The following is a 16,170-nucleotide window of genomic DNA, read 5'->3' as shown; positions in this document are numbered from 1 at the left end:
CCAAAAAAAGCCAGCCCTGAACACCGTGACAAAGGATTAGCTCAGGCCAGGCTGCAATGTAAATAGCCAGACAGAGAACAGAATGGCTTCTTTTATCAAATTTAACATCCCAAAGCTCTACTGATTTCATTGTCATTATGGTGGTGATTAATTTGACCCAGAGTACTGCCACCCACTGTTAAAGCCTTCGCTGTATCCCTGTTGATAGCTCTCATGACAGAGATTACAGTCTGCCACCGCGTTGTCCATAATTAGTACTTGTCAAAATGAGATTTGCCTATGGTAGCCCACTGTCCATGAGAAACCCATTCAAAATTAAACACACTTTGAAAAATAGAGGACAGTTCATCCTCTAATTGGAGCCAATGAGTACACATTGAAGACTTTTTTTCTTGTCTGTTAAGTGTTGTTCCAGGTCTAAACAATGACCAGTGTCCTCTGGTGAAGTAGGAGGGCACCGATTTTGTTCTGCTGCTGGATCCTAAAATGCTTGCATGGTTAATTCTCTAAAACAACACAGTTTAATTGCTTCATCTGAAACAGGGCTGGGGTCAGGGCACAGTGACAGTCCCTGCCACACAGCCAATGCCATCACTGCTGCCCTGCCCTGAGTGACTCGCCCTTGGGAAGGCAGTGGCTGGGCACAGCCTGGGGAATACCTTGTGCCAGGGGGACACCCAGGGACTCATTTGGGTGGATCATCACACATTTCAAGGGAATGGAGGAGAGAAGAGGGAGTGAAGACACGCAGCCTGTGGCCTGCCTGATGGGCTGGCATTGAAATGCGAGGTTTATATTGACCGGGGTGTAGGCTAGTCTGAGGCTCCGCTCACTGACATTACAGGCTCAACTAGACATGGAGTCTAATATACATCCACTTTGCAGGCCAAGGCTACAACCCTTTATTATTCTTTTTCCTCCACTGCAAGAGGAATGGCCAGTGTTACTGCAACCCTGAATGCAAAGACTCAGAAACCACATCCAGTATCACTAAGGATTACAACAAAAGGTTTTCTGATTGAACTCTGAACTACAGGGCCAGGGATGGACACGGTAAATGTGCTCAGAGTAAGTAACCACACTGGAATCAGCTGAAGTTGATGTCCAGTGATATTTTTCACAGAACAAACAGGAGAGCTGGTGTTTTTGTGGTTGGAAGCATGAATACATACAGCTATGAAAATTGTTCTGCCTTGAGCCACCACCTAAAAACAAGAGAATGGGATCCAGAGCTTGACACTCTTGTGCTAGTCAAAACAGACCACTGAAACCATGAATATACCATGGCAAAAATGAACGCTTGGAGAATAATTCACAAGAGGTGGTGGTTTGCCAGGCATAGTTCTTCACAAATGTCTTTCATTTTATTCCACTAAAAGAAGCAAAAAAAGCTTAAAAGACAACAGTATTTTTTTTTTTCCTGTGTGCCCAGTCACTGATAAAGGTGCCACGTTTTCCTACAGCAGGTTAATTAATCTTTATGCAGTCCTATATGTAAACTCCATTCACTAAAGCTTATAGGATTGGGCTCTGTACCTAAATCCTGGCACAGGCAGGTTATGGCTTTTGTCCTCCTCTTCAGTGGAAGTGCTGTTAAGAAGAGGAGGTTTTGTCTTCAGTAGTGCCAAAAACTCAGTTTGATCAGCTCTGACCTGAGCAAGTTACAGGGAGGCTTACTAAGGGAGGAAAGACCCCATTGCAAAGCATCAGTCCACGGTCACCCTGGACTGCATTACTGCATGTTAATGACAGAAACCTGGTCTTCTATGCACTGGTCAGTGTGCAGCTGAAGATGTGGGCCAGCTGGAGATCAGCTAAGAAGGGAAAAATTAGACAGCTGGCAGAGGTAAATCCATAGGGAGGAGAGACTGAGGGAGGAGAGACTGAGGGAGGAGAGACTGAGTCACAAGCCTAGAGAAAAATGAAGACTGGCAGTGTCTGGGCTTGCAAAAAAAAAAAACAACAAACGGCTGCTGCAAAAAGCATGGGAATAAACAGTTCTTATCCACTGAGATCAGAAGGAAAAGCAGCTTTGAAGGTTTTGTCACTTGTGAAAGTTTTAGGTGATCTAATTGCAGACTGCAAGTTTTGGAAAATACTTGTTTTCTCTTTTAGGTTCTTCCTGGAATCATCTCTTTAAACTAATGAGACATTTAAGCGAGACATTAGGAAGCATTTTCTAATGATGACGATGACTACATCCCGTCACACATCGCTACGAAGGTTAGGCGAGTCAGCAAACGTCTGCTGGGAGAGCGCTGGGCACTGCTGACCCTGCCATGGCATGGGGGAGACGGGAGACAACCTTGGCAAGCCCCAGTCAGCACTGCTTCGTATCATGCCGGCAAGCCTGAAGATTTACTTTCACCCTGAAGGTAATCAGTCAGTCGTGATTTTGACCTACAGTTTAATGTGCTCTCTTGCTATAGTTACAGACATCCTCCTTCTGGTTATGCTCCCTGCTGTGACCAATGGCATCTTTGCAGTTAAAGAGGTGGTTTTTAAAGGAAGAACATCCAAGTTTCAGTGCTGTTACTGAGTTTACAGTTTTAGCAAAACCAACAGCACAGCAGTCCTTGCTATGGTCTATGAACTTGACAGGTTTTGGGTGCAAATGTGTACGTGTATATTTATACACCTTTCTCAAAACCCTTAAATACACAGGAAGCAACAATTTTTCTGTTACTGTTTATGCAGCAGATCTCAGTCTCAGTATTCCCTATTCACAGCAAAGTATGTTTGAAGTTCACTTGCTCCATTCATACACAATATTCTTGATCAGCCAAAGCTTTTTTAAAACTTAATTGTTTTGCACAAATGCAAACAAAAATGCAAATGAGTTTACAAAGCATCAGGAACCGAATACTACACCAGATACACCAAGATAGTAGGCAAGCTTTACAAATACGATCCTTCCAGTGTGGTTTTCTGCAAGATGTTTAAGGGTGATATGAGGAACAACTTCTGAAAGATAAAACCATAAGGATTTTAAAGGTATTTTGCAAAAGAACCTCAACCGTTAATAAATATTTCTTTTGAAAACACTGCAATGATTGAAGGTATTTCTCCAAACTGAAGAACAGGTATTTAGATTAAGTGGTGAGACCATTTTCAATGAATTTAATTGATTTTTGTGTGTGTGGATGCTGAAATAAAATTCGGAAAAATGCTACATTTATTTTAATCTCTTTCCCTTATTTTCACTTTCTAAATAGGTTCCCTGTGTCTGTTCACTTCTAAGCCCAATTAAATTCAAGGGCAGCAGATCACAAAAGCTAATGCTACTTAACCAAAATTTCTACTGTGTGTAGCAAGAAAATCAGCAGAAAGTAGCTCAAGTTTTGCTTTTCTTTGCTAGATAAGACTGCAGATGTCATCTAGATGCTAATTGAAGTCATTGTACAATCGTGTTAGATGCCCTGTTTTCATTCAATATTATGGCAGGTAACATAGTACCTGTGTTCTTCAAGAGAGGATCAATGACACAAAGGTAGTTTTCTGCTGCAGGGAGAAAACAGACAATTAGAAAATCACTATTTGTATTCAATCTCTGTTTACACTGGTTGACCACATCTCTTGCGTACATTTCTCTCTAGCTTCAGAAATACACAAATATATCAGCACCAGAAGTCTCCTCTCGTTTTAGTTTGCAATTCAGGATTGCTTTATTAATCAACGCAAGATGCATTCATTGAACTGGATTAATCCTGCATAAGTAATTTTGAAATTTCCTGCTGAAGTTATTTTTCATTTCTGGGAACAAATCATTTATTTGGATTTTCATATATCAGGATCACAGAGATTTGCCACAGTCAGATTTTAATTTTAGTTACATCTGAGCTGGCTTATATATTAGGGCATATAGTTTTGCATGAGAGCATCTTCTAAAATCTGTAATTGGTGTGGAACACTGACATGCACAGAATACATCCGACAAGGTCCAGAGAGTTAGGTTCAGTTTCGCTGATCAACATCTATGCTGCAGATTAACTGAATCTTTTATGGCATTACAAGCCCTCCAGAATTCATTAGTGTGCTTTCCTTTCCCTCTAACCACTCTGACCTCCACTGCTGCCGTTGATGCTTCCTTCATCTGGACCTGAGGCTGAAACACCGATTCTTTTCCACTGCCACACTAACAATAAAATGAGAATGTGTATCTTAAACTGCTCAGGAGTGTATATGTTGGCAGTTACTGTCCTGGCCCCTTTAGCACTGTTCGGGATTTCTGTCTGCTTTGTCATGGTATGTCCCTTAAAAGCAAGAGAACTAGAGTACTATATTGGCGAGTGATTATAATACAATACAAACTGGTATATATAATGAGCTTTGGCATGGATTTTTCTTGGAAATTGGCTCACAGATGCAGCTAGCAGAGTAAATTGTTGTATTAAAAGCAGGAAGTGGGACAAACCTGTGAAAGCAAGCAATGCCAGCTTTTAGGAAGTGGGGCACAGCACCTTTGAACCCAGTGCTATAGTCAATGAAAAGTGTAGTTCTGAAATGCCATTTTTGCCCTTTTTAAGGGCATACAGATGGGTTGCATCTGTATGTAATGTCATAAAGTAAGCAACTGTAAATAAAGTCAGCAGCAACCCAGCCTTCTCACACTTCTCAGGCAGTGGATGGAAGCACAGCTCAGGACCAAGGAAATAGCTCTTATTCGCTGACTGGTCTGTTGTTTTCCATGCCCAGCTCTGCAAAAGTACCTAGGCAAGTTTGTCATGCTGAGGACACAGAGATTAATCTTTGGCAGGAAGGACAGCACAGAAGCAGAATGGAGGAACACTCCAGGTGTCCAGCTCCCAAAGACGACTCTCATCTGAGAATTGGCAGTGGAAGGGACACTTCCTCCAGCCCAGCAGGGACCAGGACTTGTGACATACCTGCTCTGCTTGTGCTTCCTGCCACCAGCAGCAGCTCTCTTCCCTTGCCACAGGTGCTGGCTGTAGCTGGGTGCTTGCCGCAGCCCAGGAAACAGAGAGGTGCCGCTGGGCATCTCTTTCATGGTTTTTGTGGTGCTGAAGTCCACGCATTGAAAGCTTGAACACTGTAACACCCAAGTACTCCGCTGATTTGATCCTTCTGCTTGACAGCTACACCACTGTAAATGATTAACTGAAGAAAACAGGAGCAGTGCCATCACCAAGTGCTTATTTAGTTTCATGTTTATTTCATATCCTCTTACTGCATTTTCTTGTGTTTCTCTTTTGCTCTTTGTACCACTCCTCCTGTCATTTCTTTCCAGGCTTGCTCTGATATGTGCTTCTCAGAAACCAACTTTGCCTTCCTCATTACTCCAGCCCTTACTTTCTCTGTGCCCTTATTCCGCAAGAACTTCACACTTTCTCCCCTTGCAGCCTCCTGTTCTCTACTTTTCCTTTCATTTTTACCTCTTCTTTCTCGCTTCATACCCTTCCTTTCTAAATCATATCTGTCCACTGCTCTTACCTTCTCCTGCATTACTTTTAAAATATGCATCAATCTCTCTTCCTTCGTTTCTCTTCTGCAATAAACTCATTAATGAAACAGTCCTATTCATTGTGCTATATTACCATAGTTGCTGCTGGCTTGCCTTTCTCTTCCTCATAAAAGATTTGAACAGACTGATCCCCTCTTGTTAGACCAGACTCTTTCATTGCGCCCTCATCCCACCCCCAGCACAACTCACACTTGCTGTAAGGACTGTCTTTTTGTTTGCTCAGGGCACCCACTGGGTTTGCATAAGAAGAGTCTGGTCCCTGACAAAGGTTCGTAGGCATGAATGAATAAGTAATACGTGTAGTACAGTAACTGGTATTGATAATGATTCTGCTTCCTGGTAAAGCCCCTGCCTTTACCTGGCAATGCGTCTTGTCCCAACTCTTCTGCTGCTCACCCGCGCCAGCACTTCCCCTCCAAGAACAGAAGTACCCATAGTTAGAAGGCTATCATCACCACAGGAGATACATTTTGAAGAGGGAAGAAATTGCCCCAACTAGCATTAAATCCCCCAAAGCAAGACTGCATTTAATAGAGCAGTGTTCTTTCCACTTATGCTACCACAGGACAGAGGAAGGCGCAGAGCAGTGCAAGGCAGAAGCATTTCAAAGATGTCCCATCGCATCCGCAGGCAGGTCAGACCCTACCTGGAGGCACCCAGGTGGGGCTTTCCCTGCTGGAAGCAGAGGCCAGGCATGGGCGCTCAGGGGGAGGCTCTGACTCCCTACATTTTACTGCATCGCTGCATTTACAAGGACTGGAGAACAACAAGGCTGTTATGTATGGCCACAAAACAAAAGAAGTTTACGCACCTACATGATAAAAAAAGTTCCAAAGAATTTAATGTAGATAGTATTTATACATACACTTTATAAGTAGGAATATGGCAGACAGTTGAATTAGTACATAAAGTTTTATTTAAAGTTTCCCCCCTACAAGCAAGCTTCATTTACACAGTCTAGTACTATACAAAATTTACATTCTTTGTGTGACTTATTCAGTTAGCACTTTCCTTGGTCATGCCTTCCTGAAAGATAAAAAGATTTACATACAGTCCTCATAAATCTTTAAATTATCTTGGTAAAAAAAAGAACCACTTGAAAGGACAACAAATATCCTTTAAAAATGGTACGTCTTAGTAGAGACAGGTGACAGTCAGTGTTTAATGGCAGACCTTATCCTGATCTTAAATGTCATTCAAGGTTTCTTCATTTAGTATCTTAACAAACAGTTTCCTTTTTATATATATTTATATTTATATACTTTCAACAGGAAAGAAAGAAAAAAAAAGTCATGATTGCACCAAATATATTTTACAAGGGATCCCTTGGATCTGAACAATATAAATAAATACAAAACCAACTAAGATTGCACTATATAGTAGAAATGGATTGAGAGTTCAGGATATACACTCCACCTTTATGAGTTCCTTAGTGATGCTCACTGGAAAACTCCCCAACGGCACATTCAAATATTAGCATCTTCAGATAATTACTTTGTTTAAACAATTTTTTTCCAGGCGTGCAGCTACCTCATCTATTGGGTTATTGCATTTGTATGGAATCAGTCTTTACTGCATTAGTCCGATTTTACAACTGTGTAATTCTGCTGCAAGCAAGGGAGTTGCACTGCAATAAAACTGGACTGATGCCAGAGAGAAACAGTCCATGGTATTTGCCCTCCATGATTTATATTGCTCTCAAGCATCAATATATAGTGTAATTTCTGTGTACATTCACCCTCTTTCTATTTTGTAGAGCAAATAATGAATTCTTTCTCCCATCTACTGCCTGTGCAGTAGAAACCAACCTCCATTAGTTGCCTGCTCCTTGCTTAACGCACTAACATTAAGTCCTATCGTGGAAGATATGTGCAGGCTTGAAAATGCAGGATCTGAGTCTCCTTTGCCCTTTATCTAGTGCAGACAGTTATAACTAGGCAAATTAAATGTCAGATTCTTAGCTGACATAAACCAAAGTACATCCACTGGCTTCAATGGAGCAATGTCAGTTTATACTAGCAAAGAGGATGGTCCTGAGGATAATGGATGCAGCACCAGTAAACCACAATGGAAGAATTATGCATATACTTTACTGAGGTGTACACGATTATGTTAACTGCTAAGTCGTGAAGAATCAGGCTCAAATTTTGGCACTGCTTTTGCAAAGCCAGGACAGAAAGACATAAGCTTAAAACATAGAGAGCCTGATCTCTGCAAGGGACTATGAGTTCATGAAGCGAGTCCTAAATGCTACTGGTCCCAGGTGGTAGCATTCTGAACTCGCTTTGCAATGTGTAAATAATTACACAGGCTATAAGGCAGTGGAAAGTCTAGCCTCATATTACTTTGGATCAATAGTAAAAATCTTTCAGAGTACATTTTAAGATCAACCACACAGGAGTATTTTAACTACTTACCAGTGCCTCTCCAAAATTGTGCATAATCATTTAAGAGTCCAAAGTAATACATTTACAGTTAAATGCAGTTGTCTTGTCTTTGGAAGCAATAGCACAGATGATCCTAACAGGTTAGTGAAAAGTAAGTAAAGGTTCCAGTGCTTCGTTAAGTGATCATAGAAATAACTTACTTTATGAACCCAGAATTTAAGCTGTAGGACCAAATTACTGTTATACTAATGAAAAAACAGCCATTCCATGTGATTTCAGTGAAATGACTCTGACTTTACACAAGTGTGATTAGAAGAATTTGATCCTAATCCCTAAGCTGCTATTGCAAGAAGTGCTCTGTAAAGCATGGCTTTCATTGTAGTCTGTTTTCCGCTGCACTTACACATGGGGACTTTGAAGGCAGAGTGTATTAGTTGCGAAGCTGTGCAAAAACTGAATGGTATTTCTTTACCTTTTATAATCTTCTGATGCTGTGTTGCTTGCAGAGCATGTGAAGTAGCTGTAGGTTAGGATTACAGAGGAGGAGACAATTCTGCAATGCAGTGTGAGCTTTTCACTATCTGAATTCTGAAGCATTCATGAAAACAACATCCTCATGACTTCAACACAGACCACATGCAGGTAGATACAATGCACAATACTGATCTTGTCTCTTCAGGCTGTATTTGAACAGTTAGCCTTCATTTTTTTTTTAAGTTAAATTTGATGTGAGGAATATCTCTGCAGCAGGAAAAAGTTAAAATCAGTCTGAAATGGCAGTCTGCCAGCATGTAATGTTCGGTGTGTTTTAGCTACTTGCTTCATAAGACACCGGCATCTATTTGAGATGGGACAACACTTGGTTTTTGTTTTCCTTTAGTTTGCTCCTAAAGCATTAAGTATGGAATAAGGGGTCAATTAGGGTAGCTTTGTTTTAACAGGAATCCTGTTCTAATAAAATATTTACGTCACCCGTCATTATTTTCCCAAATGCAATCAGTGTTCGTGTCAGTGCTCCTTGACTATCATTTGTTGTATGGTACGCAGGCTGGCAATACGACAGTTGAACAAGCAGGTCCTGCAAGTGGCTCAGCAACATCTCCTTCTAGTTCTGTCCAAGTTCCTTTCTCAGGACTATAGCAAATGGTAGAAGATTTGTAGGCTCCCTGTAATAGAACAAAACGTCATATTAAAAGAGGCTTTGGTAAAATCCAAGTCACACATCAGCTTTAAAGATGTTCAAAAGTGACTCATGGTTTTGAGCTCTAATTTAGGAGCCCTTCAAGAGGTTTCATTTTCATATGGGCTGAGCACCCAGCCTCTGCAAATCAGGCTCCTCTACAAGTGCCTTATAAGCAGAGCTATAAGCATATGGTCCCATCAATCACTTTTGCCAAACATAATCTGTTTTTTATATTACTCCATACCAGTGAATACAGTCTGATAATAATCCATCTAAATAGAAAAGCACAAAGGTGAAAAAATACCCCATGTTCTCCAGAAGTAGAAAACCAAACCAAAACCTGCCCCTGCAGCTACCTCATCCCTCGTCTCCTCTCTGTCCCATCTCACTAATATACAGATTGGCCGCAAGAACTCAGAAGGAGTGGAAGGGTCATTGCAGAAAGCAGGTACATACCATACTCCAGCTGTAGCCTCCTACGAGGTAAATACTGTCGTCAAGGACTGCACAGCCAGGGCCACTGCGACCTTCCAGAATAGGAGTCTGGAGAATATTCCACTGGTCACCTTTTGGATCGTAGCATTCCACAAGCATTACATCGAGATGGGAGAAACCTGGATGAGGCCATTGAGAAAAAAGTATGTGCATTATGGCATACTGATTATTTGTTTTACTGTTAAATTTATTAAATTACAATTACCATTTTATTATTACATTTATAACATCATCATTAAACTTTCTTCTAGAAAATACTGCCGTATACATTTAAGCCATTTCCCATAATGTTAATGTCTCACTATTTCGGTTCAAATAAATCTGTTGAAGGCTTTTACCATTAGTTCTACAGTCTTCTGCAAATCACACGTAAGACATGAACAGATCAGCAAGTAACACTCAGTAATAACCTATCAGTGATGCAAGCAGATTCAAGCAATATTCCTCTTCATCTGTCAGTGCTAATGCAAGTTTGAACATGTAGGAAAAGACTGTCCTGGTAGTCTTTCTCAGAAGTCAGCAGATCTAATCTATTCAAAAGTCAACAGATTAAATCTCGCTTGGAAATCAATGTCTAACAAGTCAACGTACTCTTGGTTACAGAGGGACAAGGTGCTTAGCACGACAGATGTGATGTTCAGGACCATTTTCAATTTTCAAGCTGATTTAAGGTGTACCCTAAGCTGTGATGTGAAAGTCTTTAAGATGACAGAAAATGTACAAACAGTGGTCCCATCCTTCTGAGACAGACAGAAAATGGCTCCATGCAACTGCTGCTTTGTAATCACCAAAGGGCAGATGGGTCTTAGCTCAAGACTCTCAAGCTGCATCAATTAGTATCAACTAAGTGAGCTGAACACAGGCACAGAACCCAGGAGTCCTGCTTCTTGCTCCAATATTTCAGCATTTCCCTATCTCACATTACCTTCTTTATTAGAGCTCTGCAGTAAAATTATGGTTTCCTTAATATGCTGGGATGCTTTACTTGACACTGCCATCTTCTCCATCAAGGTATGACAGAAAAGAGAAGTTAGATTTTCTGGAGAAGGGCATTTGGTGATATTGGAACTTCACAATTATAAGAGTATTATTTATATCAGGAATGAACAGTTATGATGAAATAATTTTTCTTTGCTGTGAAGTTTTCAAGGGGCCATGGAAAAGCCACCACAGTGCATCCAGAATATGTCAAAAGCTCTGTAACAAACTGCAGTATGCACATGGCTAGCTGTGGTGTGGTAAATACACTGCTAACACCAGTATACAAACCCAGCTGCACAAAGGAGAGCTTTGCCATGGAGCACTGCTACTCCCCCCGCAGTGGAGAATCTGTGGCATTTCATCTGCACTTCAGTCCCCTTCCTCTTCCCTTTCCCTGCAGTTCCTCCTTTTGTTTCGCTGTACAGAAGAAACCAGTTTTCCAAAAAGGCCCTTCTACCAGACAGCCCCAGCTTTCTAGAAGCCTGGATGTATAATACCTCTCACAACAGTAAGTAATTCACACATAACGAAGGCACCAAGGCCAATAGTTGTAGAGGCAAAAATGCAATGTTTATTAGAAGTTCCTTCTTTCCCAGAGGATGGTAGGTGAAACTGTATGGAAGAAAAGAAGGCATGGAAGGATGGAAGCAATTCAAGCCTATGCAAACTAAAGCATGTATTTCAGCTATAGGAGAGCTGTGACATGTTAACTTCTATTTTCCTAGGAAAAAAAGCCAGCACTGTGGAGCTCTGCAACCTCAACAGATTTGTAGGTGCACATGTGCAGGCAGCTTTTACCTCCTTCAGCCTGTAAGGTCCAGTCTAGGAACACTCATCACAACTGGGGGTGTGGAGCCCTATACCTTGCTGCAGGGCTCTCTGCACCACTGCTGTTTACCAGGGAGAATTTCCATCTCAGACGTTGTCCCCTACATGCTCCACAGACACTCAGATCTTCAAAGCAGCATGTAGCTGCGGAGTCTCCTGGGGACCCGGGTGCCAGTCATCCCGGCATATGGCCTGGTGTTACTGGCACTTAACATCACTTTTTCTTTCGCATTATAATTTCTTCTTTTGTTGTTGTGAGGCTTTTTAAATTTTTTCTCGAGAAAGGAGAAAGAAGAAAAATGTTGAATATAAACTGTCAAATATTGTCACGGGACACAGGAGCAGGAGCTGTGCTTTTTGTCTAAGTGGCTGGATTAAGCAGAATCTCTTTAGCAGTAATAGCAGTGGCATGTAGGTATTAAGACAAAAATACCAGATGCCTAAGCAGTAGTTATTTTATTATGAGCCCTTTTCAAAAGATGAAAACAAGAGGCCTCTAAAAAGAATTATAATTCACAAGCTACATTTAATACTAAAAAGGGATCTAAAGAGCCTAGTCCTAATATTTAATGGCTAGAGGGTTTTTTTTCCTCTCTCTTCATTAAATCAGGAGCTTGTTTTTGTATGTTGCTCTGAATAAAGCTCTCTCTAACTGCACATTTTGGAAAATGATTTACAGAGGAAAATATTGCTGGTACTTTTGGGTCAAAGAATAATCTGTTTGTTTCATTGAATTCTTGGTAATGACAAATTGTCCATGCCTTTGAGTAATGGAAGCTCCCATTTTTATTATCTAAAGCATGCATTACTCATATATTTAATGTACTGTTATAATTCTAAAATAATTTGCATAAAATATTTTTTAAAATTTGCTGGCTCAAGTGTCCTGTTAAATTGTGTTGCCTGTTTTATAATGTACCTAACAACGACTGTCTAACACAAATATTCTTTATCAGGAGATGGGCGACACTGAAATGCTTTTTCTCTATTAAAAATGTGACCTTTCAAATGGTTTCCTCCGATTGCATACAGTCGATCATTCATTACAGCCAAAGTGTGGATTGCTCGCTTTGTGTTCATGTCCTGTTTTCGGGCCCAGACGTCCATCACAGGGTCATAGCAGTACAGCCAGGGGACATATTCTCCATTGTGAACACCTCCTGCAAAGCAAATATACATCTGTTAATTAATGTAAATAGAGACATTGTGCCGCAGCAGGAATTTAGCTCTATGTTTTGGGGTTCTAGGATTTTTTTTGGTGGTAGTGAATGGTTTTGGGTTGGGTTTTTTTTTTTATATAGCAGGAATTATACAAGACACTGGCCTGAAATATATATTTTGCCATTGTGCACAGCTCCTGCGTGGGCTGCCAAAGGCTGAGGTAAGGAGGACACATAACGCCACTCATTTGTCTCCAGGTTGTAGCACTCCACGCTGGACAAGTAGCCAGTTTCATTTCTCCCACCGATTACGTACAAGTTCTTGTCAAGGCGACAGGCGTAGAAACTGGCTCTCCTGGAGGACAGGGCAGAACAAAACAAAACAAGCCAACAACAAACCAATTAGCCACATCAACCACTTTTTTTTCCCCTCTCCAGTTGACTGCCTGAACTAAGATAGCTGCTCCTTCAAATGCTGCTTCAGAGAGAAGTGTCCAGGAGCTTCACATGCTTACAGCTATCTTAGAGACTGTGGCTGCTTTGCTAATCAAATAGCATGCTCCAAATCAAATAAATATGTCATTTTTGGTATCTAAACAATTAAGCATGAGTAAACCTGGCAGAAAATAGCCCTTTTCAAAGCCGATTGTTGCTTTTTCACATCCATGAGAGATAAAAAGGTGCTTATTAATGTTTGGGGCATTACCTTGCAAGGGATGTAACAACTCAGTAAGACAAAGTGAAAAATGAGGTAGATAATGTAACAATAATAAATTATCTTGACATTCACTTTCTTTATGGTCCTTCAAGGGTCATTGTTCCCAATTTACTAAGAGAACCACATCATAAAAATTTTTCTTCAATTATCAGTTTTTTTCTTCTTTCTGCGGTACTGTAAATAGAACAACTTCCCTTACGCTAGGCACAACATTACATTTCCACCCTTTAACTTGAAAGAGGTCTGTTTCCATCCAACTAACTCTGAGAAAAGTTTTAGCCACCTGCAGTAAACAGCTCTGGTATGTCCCATCTCCTCCCCAGGCTTCCCTACAGCCATCCCATGACCAGGTGAGTTAGTGAAGCCTGGTGTGTGCGTCTCTAACCCGCCATCTAGTCAGGCACATCTTCAGGAGGGTTTCTTTCAGAGAAGGCAGGAATAAGTTCTCTCTCCTTTACCCAGCTGCCTATTGTCACAAAATCTGTGGTATGCTTTAACACTTGGGAGAAATTTCTCTCTTTGTTAAATGTGGCTGAGACTGGCTGGTGGTTTATAAGTTGGAGGAGAGGTCAGGCAGACATGAAGACACAGCCATGGGAACAGCAGGGCTTGAAGGGCATTCAGATCTGACACAACACTGCCTGCTTCTGGCCTTACTTTTTGGATTTGGTGCACACTTGACAGGGCTCCTCACCAGCTGGGGTCACTGAGCACCTCCTGAATACCTCTTTGCTTTCACCTTGCCTGCACATGGGTAGCATGGACAGTGTGGAACAGCACCCCTTGTTGAGTGGGAGTGGGCACACTACCACAAAGATAAGGCTGTTCGAAACAAAGATTGAAATAAGAGGACAGGAATACTGCTAAGTGCTTCCAGCTCAACTGACGAATTAAATAAGACCATTTAATTTATCTGTCAATGGGCAGATAGAAGCTGATGGCATATATTGCTCTGCATGGTCGGGCAGCAAATCGTGCATCTATGTTTTTATCCTGATTTTCTATGGAAACAAAGCTTATTTGATTACATTGTATGTGTATCCACGTCTGCCTGAGTGTTGTCTCCTCAACAAAAAACTGCTGGCTGATTTCACTCTAATTTGACAGAGGGTATAGGTGTTACAGGCAATCAAGTGCCTATATGCTTCCTGAGAGTATGTGACAGGCCAGAGGCAAGACAGCCCATAGAGGCCCCCAAAATAGGAAAAGATGCAGAGGTCACATCCTATTAGACATCAGAGAGCCTGCATGGGCAGGCACATGTTCTCCAACCCTCCTGTGTCCAGAAGCCACAAGGCACAAACCCACAGGGTGCCCGTCATCAATCCCTGGGGTGCTCATGCATCCACTTGTCTGTCCTTGTGCACCTCCTCTGACGAACCCGTTAGCGAACTGCTCTCAGTGTTTCTTTAGTTCAGGTTAATAAGCAGAGGTAGGTACAACTGCAGGCATTATTCTCTTAACTAGGATTTCACTGACATTATTCTGTATGTGTACTCCTGGTTTCATCCACACAGTGTCACTATAAGGAGCAAAAATGAAAGCGTCAGCGCTTCACTCTTCTGCTTGGATGTGAATATTCCCTCTACAGCTCCTGCCACAAAAATTTTAAGCTTCTGGTTTTTCACTTTTCAATGATACAGCGTGTAAGGGGCATGCTGCTAGATGATGACTTTTTAAACTGCTGTAAAATATGATTCAGATTAAAACATAATACAGCAATCTTTGCATGACAACTTTCCCCACAAAACTGGGAAGACACTACCCATTCTAATCAGATAACTGGAATGTACCTCAGGATCTGAATATGGACAATAAGACAATATTTTGTGGTTTTCTTCAGGATTTGCAAGTACTCAGCATTCACTGGTCTCTGAACTGCTTTCCCTTCACACCCCTTCACTCAATACTTTGCCTAAGTATACACATATAAAAGGGAAGAATTTCTTTCTGATTTCCTGAGATGATGAATTTATGCCCTGAAACAAGAAATACGACTGCCAGTCTGGGGTTTAAAACCAACCAGTGCTATTACTGATCCCTGCAATACCTGGACTGGTTTCAGAATCAGTTTTAGAAGTGACTTTGCTTTTTAAAAACTAAAGTTATCTTAATAAGGGTTAACATTACTATTACTAAAGTCAAAGACTAAAATGAAATGTGAAATTGTTTTATCTCTTATTTTGTGGCTTTTTTTCTCAGTTCACTTGGCCTCAGCGAGGACGCTGACCTGCTCACTTCCACTTGCGCTTTTTCAGGTCCTGGCATGACACTGTGCTTTTTGCTGGTCTTTAAACAAAAAGCTTTTAACTTGGAATGTAAGAAAAAAGATGTTTTAAATGTTATTATGTCCCACACACCTTTTCCAGCCCTGGGCTGAGCTGGCAAGATGCAACAGTATTGACTAAGATGTCCAGCTGAAGCTTGTGCCTCAAGTTCAGATACTTCTGCTACAAAGACCAGCAGGCATGTTGGTCTAACTGAACTGCTCTCCAAAAAGCATCCCATTGTTACTGCATCGTCAGGCAAATGTGTATTTTGAAAGCTTCTGAGTCACTTGCTGCTTCTCTGAACAATGCACACCTGAAAATAGTGCATACTTTTCAAAAGCATGTATTTTTGTCATGTTCTTCAAATGAGAAGAAACCACTGAAACCTTTAAAGAAAATACACCAGTGGCTCTGAATACATAACGGGATTAGACTTTTCTTTATAGCTCATACAGTAAAATCAATCAGATATGGATTTTATCATATGAGAAAAAAGTTTACTCATCAAATATTTCATACGGATTTTCAACTTGAGAATATACTGCCTGTGAATGAGATCCACATTTACCTGGCAGTCATTTCAAAGGAGCTATTATAGTCTATCCAGCCAATTATTCTCAGACTAAAATTCCTAAGTAGGTTTTGACTTGATGGACCATAATGACA

At 41.0% G+C, this 16,170-nt stretch overlaps 1 protein-coding gene across 1 annotated transcript in view; it reads right to left on the bottom strand.

The window, feature by feature from the left end:
- Positions 1-6,297: 6,297 nt before the first annotated feature.
- KLHL14 (kelch like family member 14) overlaps positions 6,298-16,170 on the bottom strand; it is a 60,732-nt gene continuing 50,859 nt past the window's right edge. The window contains 4 exon segments of the mRNA XM_030504341.1: positions 6,298-9,035; positions 9,509-9,666; positions 12,358-12,516; positions 12,681-12,871. Coding sequence (XP_030360201.1) covers positions 8,895-9,035; positions 9,509-9,666; positions 12,358-12,516; positions 12,681-12,871 — 649 coding nt within the window. The 3' untranslated portion in view covers positions 6,298-8,894.

This window comes from Strigops habroptila, chromosome 1 (assembly GCF_004027225.2).
Source record: "Strigops habroptila isolate Jane chromosome 1, bStrHab1.2.pri, whole genome shotgun sequence".
In the NCBI taxonomy this organism is placed as follows: Eukaryota; Metazoa; Chordata; class Aves; order Psittaciformes; family Psittacidae; genus Strigops; species Strigops habroptila.
The sequence above is the reverse complement of the archived record's forward strand: the minus strand, read 5'-3'. Positions and strand labels throughout refer to the sequence as shown.